At 39.9% G+C, this 10,185-nt stretch overlaps 1 protein-coding gene across 1 annotated transcript; it reads right to left on the minus strand.

Annotated features, from left to right (window-relative positions):
• Positions 1-391: 391 nt before the first annotated feature.
• LOC139309817 (vomeronasal type-2 receptor 26-like) lies at positions 392-9,914 on the minus strand. The gene is made up of 6 exons (XM_070934020.1): positions 9,571-9,914; positions 7,036-7,327; positions 5,652-5,777; positions 2,758-2,985; positions 2,135-2,261; positions 392-1,287 (listed from the first exon to the last, which is right to left on the minus strand). The coding sequence occupies exons 1-6, from the start codon at positions 9,912-9,914 to the stop codon at positions 392-394; spliced, it is 2,013 nt and encodes a 670-aa protein (XP_070790121.1).
• Positions 9,915-10,185: the final 271 nt, after the last annotated feature.

Raw genomic sequence — 10,185 nt, forward strand, 5'->3', positions numbered from 1 at the left:
GGATGTTAATATGTACAACTTGGCCCACAAGGGAGAACTGAGGTTTGGGCAAGTCCATCCTTACAAGGAGGAGCATAGCTTGACCATAGCTCCATTATTCCATTCTCCAGAACCTGTCAGAACCTGCTGGATTTCCCCCTTGACCTGATCCCTTCCTTCCCATACCTGTCAATTTTAAACCAATGTTAGTGCTACTATTTATTATTTTAAACTTTTATTTTCTTTTGACTTGAATATAACTTGCCTAGAGTCATCCCTAGCCAAGATGGGCAGCATGTAAATTAAACAAACAAACATACATACATACATAAAATTATCAAAACCTGTTAATCAAGCCTACTAAATAACATTTTTGAAAAATAATAGATTTGTAAAAGTCATTTTTTGTATTTTATTTTGACATCAAATGTTCTTTGGTATTCAGATCCGACCTAAAAATAATAATGTAGAATTTAGGGAAGAATATGCAGCCCAACAGACCAGCACTGGAGGCCAAGATGGAGAAGACCTGAACAGCCACCATGTTCTTCCCTTTGGTGCTCAGGTAGGCAGGCACAAAGGACACCCAGACACTGCAGAAGACCAGCATGCTGAAGGAGATCAGCTTGGCTTCGTTGAAGGCCCCAGGGAGATTCCTGGCCAGAAAAGCCACCGTGAAGCAGACAGCAGATAGGAAGCCCATGTACCCAAGGGCAACATAAAACATGGTGACAGAACCTTCATCACATTGTAGGATGATCTCTCTAGGTTGGGAGTGCATGTCGGAGTCAGGGAATGGGGGGAAAGTGCTCAACCAGATGCTGCAAATGACAACTTGAAGGCAAGAACAAGAAAAGACAATGGAGTTGGCCAAGCTCTTCCCCAACCATCTCTGCACTTTATTCCCTGGTTTGGTGGCCAAGAAGGCTAACACCACTGTGATGGTTTTGGCCAAGATTGAAGAAATGGCAAGTGAGAAGACAATGCTGAAGGCTGTTTGTCTGAGGAGGCAGGTCACCTTCCTTGGCCGGCCAATGAACAGGAAGGAGGTCAAGATGGAAAGCAGGAGGGAGACCAGGAGGATGTAGGAGAGGTCCTGGTTGTTGGCTTTGACAATTGGTGTTTCCATGAATTTAATGAAGATCCCCAAGCCAAAGCCTGTGGTTAAAGAGAGGAACAAGGCAATGGAAGTCAGGATGATCCCCAGATTTTCCTTATAAGAAAGATAATTTTTAATCTTGGGGATACAGTGAACTCGACAGGTGTTTGGATGTTGATCTTCTGGACATTTGGTACATTTGTCTGCATCTGAAATGGAGCAAAAGTAGAGTCTCCCTTTAACATGTCATTTAAAATAAAATTCTTTCTTTTGGGAACCAAGGACATTCTAACACCTGGCCAGAGGAAGGAGGAGTGATGTCACCAGGCAACCAGACAGTGCCTTGATTGGACCATGTGACTGATTGTTTAGGGTTTGAGGGAAACCTTTTATTTTTAATTAGATGAAAACTGTGGGAACATTCAGAGTCGATTTTCACCAGATCTGTGACAATATGATAACGCTATCCTTTGAGGAATCTACCTGCCTCAGAGTTTTGCTTGCTATGGGTGTGTTACTTGGAATCCTGACAACTCCTTTAGCAAAGAAATACATCTTTTGATTAAAGGCAAGAAGCTACAACCTGAAACTGTGGCTGTCCAAAATAGCCATGAGACATGGATACTTGGAAGAATCTGATTGATCCTCCTATAGAAATCCAATCAGAGTTCCATCATTATATTCTGGAATCCGGAAACTCTCACTATTCAGAGCAATGAAGTAAATAGTAATTTGAAACATGGAAGATGTGTTGTAAAAGAATAAGAGCAAGAGATGTCATCTCTCTCACCACCCTCACCCTCACTTATTCCATATCTTCTATATCCTATATCCCTGATCCATGATCTGTATAACTGTTTGCTTGACCTATATACTCTACCAGATTAATCTCCAAGATATTTTCTTACAATTCACTATGACATAAATATATATCTTGATCAAGACTCAAAGAGGTGGGATCCACTCCCATCACGCCTTCCAAAATGCATGTTCATGGAAAATCTCAGGATTTATGATCCTCCCCAAAGTCTCTCCCTTTCTCCTGCTGTCACCCACCTTCCATGGTGGAGATGGTTCCTTCTGCACAAGGACAACAATTGTAGCAGCAGATGGGCTTCCCTTCCTGAGCCACCTTCATGAATCCAGGAGGACAGCTTTCCACACACCTGGAAGGAGGCTGGGGCTGGCCAGCAAGAGGGGGAATATAACCTCCATTAAATGAATTATTTTATTTTCTAAAATACATAAAAGGAAACGTTTGGGCATCTCCAATTCAAGGTTTAGCTTTGCTAAATTTGAAGACTACAAGAAACGAAGAGTTCCTCAAATTGATGTGGTTCCTTGCTGTTTGTCTATTTACCTTCTCTTCTAATTTTTCTCCCACTACAATTTTAGATTAAATTCTCAATGTACCTACTGAAAAGAAACTAGAATGGATTTTTGTTTTGACAAAATCAATCACTTTGTCCCATGATATAAATCCAGCTTCCTTGCAGAAGTTTGATGAAGAGTTAACTGGAATAGTTAGGGATATTTTTCTCATAGACACCTGAACATCTAACGGGAAGATGTTTCCTCTCTGGGAGAACTGAGATGACACCCCAAGTCTGTCCCTGCTCCAATTCTGCAATCATCTTGGAAAGACCTTCAGAAAAAACAGAATAAAGTCTTTCCCCCACCTTGTTCAGCATCTCCATCTTTGCAATAGCATTCTGGTTCATCATGAACTTGAAATCCAAGGATCCCACTCTTTCTAGCCTCCCAAGTGTCACTGTGATAGCAGAGTAATTGGGGGAAATCACCGTGTTCCCAATGTCCAGGTCTGCTACCAGCTTTCCATTCTCATCCAAATATACCCCATTGATGGAATTATTGTAAAACTCAGCAGATCGAAGGAAAGAATGAAACTGGAGTGGAAGAGAAAATGGGCAATGTTATATAGACACAGAAAGTTCTTTGGTAAGACTCCTCCATCTCAGCTGGCATGAAAGATCTTGAGAGAAATGGAATTATTCCTGTAAAGAATATAGCCTAAGTGATTCCATATTTACCCTTCATATAACCTGAGTTAACCCTAAGCTATTTAGCTGAGTAAGACACTTAGAAAGGGGAAGTATGTATGACGCCTTTTCTGAGGAAATAATGTGTTAGTACATTCTGAGTTGGGTCAGGCTGACCTAAGCTAAATTAGAAGGAAGGAAGATACCCTGTTCCAATTAATTGTCTTAGTTAAGGACATATTGAAAGGGTATTTTTGGAGGGGAAATGCCCCTCCAAAAGAGAATTGTAAGTTGGAACAAATGTTTCTCAGAAAGCCAAAATGTTATGTAACATCCGAAAAACAATGTTAAGCGGGGGCATTTCAATTGTTTTGCTGATTCCTGAAAATGTATTTAAACCATGTATTTGGAGCTGTAAGACGTTCTCTTTCATGGGAGAACCCTTTTGCAAAAGCTTATGATACACACACACACACATACACACACACACATTTCATTTGTTCATGGTCTCTGTTTTACTTTTTATGAGGTTTGCTGCTTTTTTTAAATCTCACAGATCTGTATGAGGAAAATGGAATAAAAATCTTGTTAGAAGGACCAAGAACGACATGGAAAATAAGGAGAGTGAAGGATGTTCTTTATCTCTTCCATTTGTAGTTCTCACTGCAGAGTTTGGAAAACCAATGGGAAGTAACCAAAGCAAAGGATAGATGCAGTATGAAGTATTGAGGTCCAAAATTAAAACCCTAAAGGAAATGGAAGTTGTGCTCAACAACAGTGAAGGATTTTTGCCAATAAAGCCAAAATGAAATCAGATGCCCCACACAGAAACAATGTTATAAAAAAACTGGTTTACAGGTCAATCAGCAGCTAGGAAGAGAATTTTTTTGCTGAGTTTGAGGATGAATGTGGGATCTTTGCACTACTAGTAAATTGTGGTTATGAAACTCTCCATTGAGGTGACAGGTGGGCAACTTACCATGGAGCAGAGACCCCAATATCTTCATGGTGAAAGATGAACTCTGGTATCAGTTAAGGTCAGCTCCTTCAATTTTATGGAACAACTTTGGAATATTTGTGGAATATTCTTCACACTTGTTGCTTCCAGTCTTTTCCCAGCCCAACCCTTCATCTTTAACCTGACTTTAGCCTGCTTAGCTTCTTGGCCCAAAGAATCTTCTACTGGGAGTTTTGAGACGGGGAAGGAAAATCAAAGGGATTCTTTGCAGAGGTGACATTCAGCAGGTTATGAGCAGTTCTGCAGAACTGGTAGCAAAAAATTTGAGTAGTTCGGAGAACCAGTAAATACCTCTGACTGGCCCCACCCAAATCTATTCTCTGCCTCCCGAGTCCCAGCTGATCAGTAGGAAATAGGGATTTTGCAGTAACCTTCCTCTGGAGTGGGGTGGGAATGAAGATTTTACAGTATCCTTCCCCTGACACACCCACCAAGCCCCGCCCACCAAGCCATGCCATTCCCATCAAGCCATGCCCATAGAACCGGTTGTAATAATATTTGAATCCCACCACTGATTCTTAGCCAAAGAATCAGACCCACTCTGGGGAAAGCCCAGGAAGTGAGAGGATCGGAGGTGTTAAACAGCTTAATATACACAACACACTTTTTAGTGTATGACGTGGTAATGGTCCTGCTTGTGAAAAAAAGAGTCAAAGAAGAAAGAGGTGGAAGAAAAATATTTTTACCAAGAATTTTGTAAAAAGAAATTGGAAAAGAAATCAGCAGGGTGAAATGAATTGCAGAAAGGAGAGCAGTGTAAAATTGGAATTTAATGTAATTTTTATATTCAGAATACAGTATAATTATTGTCAGGTTCTTACAATTGTAACATAAATTCTCAGATGCTGTGGAGAGCTTTGCAATAGAAAATAAGTACCTGCCACGCCTTCATCTTTGGAGTTTTCACGTTTTTGCCAGTTTTAAATGTGTTCCTGGATCTGGATAAATAAGCTGCATTTAATGCCCTTGCCACAGCCCAGACTGTGTTGTAAATGAAATAGCTGTCCCGAGTCAGGATTGTATCCATCTCCTCTTCCTTGAGAGCTTCCAGGTCTTCTTTCTGCCTGCACCATCTCCAGACTTTCACCGAAAAGGCATCATTGGTGTAGGAACACAGGAAGGAGGTCTTTACATAGTATTTCATAATATAATAAAGGTTCAAATGCCTACTATACTTTGCAAATTTATTTTTCTGCATAGGAAAGGAAAATATGCTATGGAAGTATTCAACTGGAAAAGATCGTTTTGACAAATAAACAGTGAAGTCCCAGCGGATTGTGAATAGCAGGACTTTTCCTCTAGGAGGTTCCATAAGCCTTTCAAATACTATATCCATAAGCAAAATCCCTGTATTGAATGAACTCATGTCCGCACCAAAAATAAAGACATTGATCTTTCTCCAACTGAGGAATAAATGCCACTCTATCTTCGCTTCCCGTGAAACTGGGGAAAAGGTTTGTGATAAAACTGGGCAAATGCCATTCCTGATCAGCAGGGAAGTCAACGTCCTGATGAACTGTTGTCCATTCTCAGTGTCTGGAGCAAGGAGACCCACCAAGGTCCACCTGAAATGGAAGACCAGCTTCACCATCCCTGGGTACTGGGCTCCTTCGGCTGGAAGCATTGGGTAGAAGAAAGGATTTTCATCACTCAGAACCTGGGAGTCAAAACCGTGACTGATCTGAAATTGAAAAAAAAAGTAAACAGTATTTTTTTTGAGAGAGAGACATCATAAAACACTATCCAGCCCAAATGGAGGAATTGTTCAACTCCTGATCATTCTGTTTACATTGCCTCTCTTCTCACTTCAATAGCAAAACAAAATAGATGACATGACAGTGGTGGGGCCCGTTAATAAGAACAATGAGTCTGCTTATAGACAGGAAGTACAAGGGCTGACATTGTGGTGTAAAGAAAATAATCTTATACTTAACACCAAAAAAACTAAAGAACATATAATTGACTTTAGGAGGAAGAGAGATGTACATTGACCATTGTACATAAATGGTGAGGAGGTAGAGAGGGTTGGTAGTTAAATTTCTGGGAATTTATATCTGAGAGAACCTCTCATGGACTATGAATGTTGACATGCTTGTGAAGAAGGCACAGAAGAGGCTGTACTTGCTGTTTGAGGAAGTTCTCAGAGACTCATCCTGCTTACAATCTTTTTGGACTGTTGCCTTCTGGCAGACGATAGAAAACAAATAAAACTCAGACCACACATTTTCTGAATAGTTTTTATCCCAGAGCTATAATTGCACTCAACGATGAACTAAAGGGCCACCATCAGTAAGCTGTTGGACAGCATTACTTGGTCTGCTGTGTGGATGCTTGGGTGGTTTAGGGGTGGGTAATTTTTGGTGGGTGGGGGTATGTCTGGGAATTGTCATGTGTGTCCGTCTTGATCTCTTGGTGTGATGTGAATTTCGCTGTATGGGTATACTGTGTATATACATACAATGACAATAAACTTTATAAATATAAATATAAAAGCACTTAGACTTATATTCTGCTTCACAGTGCTTTTACAGCCTTCTCTACGTGGTTTACAGAGCCAGCATATTGCACCCAACCATCTGGGTCCTCATTTTACCCACCTCGGAAGGATGGAAAGATGAGTCAACCTGGAGCCTGGTGAGATTGGAACCGCCAAATTGCAGTCAGCAGAAATAGCCTGCAGTACTGCCTTCTCACCACTGAGCCACTGCAGCTCTTCAGTGAAGCATTTGGCTATTGCAAATCACCAGCAGAGATGCACAGTCTGCATTATGATTGTACCAGAGAGAGGATTGTCTGCTGGGATCCTTCTCTCCCATTTGATAGAACCTTCATCCTTACTTCATACAATTCCTATAATAGAACTTTGCTCTTCATTTAGAAGAGAGGATGTCTGGCTGTAAGTTGCATGTCTAGAAATGGTCTTCCCAACAAAGACACACCTGTGGGATTTTGTAGGTCCCCAACATGGTTGAAATCTGGATGGAAATGTCAGTACCAGCCGCTTCGAGAACAGCCACCGTGTTTCTCTGCCTTCCACAGCTGTAGTTGGGAACGTTGGCCTCCCCCTCCGAAAGCAGGTCCAGCAAAGCCTCCGAGGTCATTTGTGGTATGAAATAATTGTCATAGACATTGTACCCCAGGGTGACATTGGACAAAATCTTGGGATTCTTGTTGATGGCTTGGATTGCGAAAAGGAAGGATAGAATTTTCCAGTACTCTGTTGCTGGTCTCCTGAAAGTATGAATGTAACAGGACATAATCAGTGGAAGCAACATTTTATTTAACTGGTAAATTTAATAATTGTATTTTTAATCCACCTAAGGCTCAGAAGTTTGGAGTCATTTTAAAATCCGCCACCCCACCCAAAAAACATCTCACCTATCAAATAAAACTTCTGGGATACTTTCCATTTTTCTTTTATTTTTGGATACCGAATGCATATTATTTCTGAGTTAGTCTAATAATTGTTAGCTTTCTAATTCTTTTTTAAATTTATATTTATAAAGAATTGTTTAAGAAAATGAAATATTAATCAAAATTAAAAAGGAATGAAAAAATAGAGAAAGGAAGAAAGTCCAAAAAATTAAAAAAAGAAAAAGAAAAAACCTGGTTCCCCACCTTCTTTTCAACAGATAATTTTTCATTTCTGCAAATTCTACATTTTTCACCATCTAGTCCTCCACTGTGAGGATTCCATGATTCTTCCAACATTGAGCATACAATAATCTTGCCACAGTTACCCTATATTAACACTATGAATGTACCATATTTTTTGTACTATAAAATGCACTTTTCCCTTCCAAAAAAGTGGGTGGAAATGTCTGTGTGTCTTATAGATCAAATGTTGCTGAAGCCTCACCCACTCGCTGGCCCACACGCTTTGGCCTCTGCCTCCCAGCAATTTGCATCCTTGCAGCAAACAGCAAACAGCCTGGTCAGCTTCAGCATACCCTGATTCAGCACAAGCAGCTGACTGGATGTTCGATCGGCCTCCCAGAATACTGCCGATCAGCTGTTCCAGGTTGTGGGGATCACCACTGCCCATCGCCACTGTCACCACCCATCACCACAGCTGCCTCTCGCCACCTCTGTGTGCCCCATTTTTGTCCTCCATGAGCCTCATTTTTTGCCTCAGCGCATCCCGTTTTTAGCCCAGGCGGCAAGATTAGGTTCCTCAAAGTTAGGTGCATCTTAAATTCCAGAGCATTTTATAGTAAAAAAAAATACGGTAATTCTTTGCTCAGAAGTCCCATTAAAAAAGAATTCTGGTTTCTTCACAATTTTTAGCCTTTCTAATTCTTTGCATTGTTGTGTTAATTTGATATAAAATTTCTGAACTTTCTCACATGTCTACCCTGCATGATAAAATGTCTCCCCATTCTTTTCACAATTCTTGCTTTGCTTTGAAATGTCAAATACATCTTTGATAATTTATCTGATGTCCTATACCAAGAATGCATCATTTTATTTAAAAAAAAAGCTTATGACAGAATATAAACCGAACACCAGTTACCCAAATTCTCTGCATCTGTATTTAATATCCAAGTTTAATAGTGCATTTAGTCATGCAAATTGAGCCTCTTCATCTTTTGTTTCAAATCCTTAAAATTTTATACATTTTTGTTATTACATGTTCACCATTTGTACATAATTCAGTTTCAAATTCAGTTTTGGCTTATTCTTCATATTGTCCTAATTCTTGCTGTTGTATTAAGATTTCAGACTGACTTTCAATTTCTTTCTATCCGTTTGCCTATTTATCTTCTCCAATAATTAATCATTGGAAGTGTCACCTATTATTCCACATGAAATATAGAATCATTAAAGGACACATACAGACAGATATACCCACAATGACACATAAAACGAACAAATATCACTGTTAACAAGTGCAGCAAGTGCTAAATTTCTGGAGGTGTTTAAATGGCCTATATCTAAACTTAGCTAAGCTATAGAGACTTAGCTGACAAATAACTCACTGTATTATTGGGATGGTGGCATCCACTCAAATGAGGTTCACACATTTAAGAAAAGTCAATTCTGAACTGGGATCCATTCATTTTATTGGTGGTACAGAATAGAGTTTTCAAGCTTTTATCATTTTTACTTCAGAGAAAATTCAATATTTCTACATTTTTCTACCCATTCTGATGACCTTATTGGGCATGAGAGTGGTAGAAGAGAAGAACTATACTCTCTTCTCCATCCACAGTCCACCTCTGCTGAGAGAATGTCAAGAAAAGCAAATGCTTCTTCGTCAAAGTCAAGAAAGAAGAATATCTCAACTGATTATTTATTTGAGAATTTCAAATCAAGATCATCAGCTGAAAAGGATGAGCCAAGAATGAAAATAGACAGAAAGAGAGAAAAACTAGCAGATCAAAGAGATGCTTCATTGTAAGAGAGACAGCTGAAACTTTAGAACTTAGGGTGGAATGGAGAGGCTCTAATTCTGTACATAAAATTTGACTTACAGAGAAATTTGAGTCAAAGGAGATTTGTTGAAGCTTAATGATGAAAGCACCATCCTCGTTGCAGAGACAATGCCACCAATGAGAAACTCTCCTGGCTTGTAATAGTTCTCTGGATGCACCTCATTCCTCTTCAGAGTCAGGAGACATTTGGCTCTTAGACTTGCCAGAACTTCCTGGGGCAGCAGAAGCAGCAGAAGCAGCGACATGACTTGTGTTCCTGATGGAGTCTCCAGCCTTGCTTTGAAGACACAGTGATAGGAAGAGGTGGAAGAAACCAAAGTCCTCTTCCAAGACAGAAGCTCCAAAGATTTCCTAATAGTGACAGAGTCTATACAAGCCTTCATATCTGCAGTCCCTGCCTGTCATAAAAGCTTTCAAGGTTCTCTATTTCTTCAGGGCCATTTACGCCTCCAGGATTTTCCAGTGCAAAGAGATCAGCCAACAAGGTGTTGATATGATGTCAAAGGGGAAGCCTGTTATGGCTGTGTTTATGTGATATCTGAAAGCAATCCAAAATGTCTTTTGAGATTTAGCACCAAGAGAATAAATAAATCACTATGATTTGGATAATGGCAACAAGAATAGACATCATCTCTCTAAACTCTGAGTGAGTCA

This window comes from Pituophis catenifer, unplaced genomic scaffold (assembly GCF_029215685.1).
Source record: "Pituophis catenifer annectens isolate HBS135680 unplaced genomic scaffold, rPitCat1.0.hap2 SCAF_2, whole genome shotgun sequence".
Lineage (NCBI taxonomy): Eukaryota > Metazoa > Chordata > Lepidosauria > Squamata > Colubridae > Pituophis > Pituophis catenifer.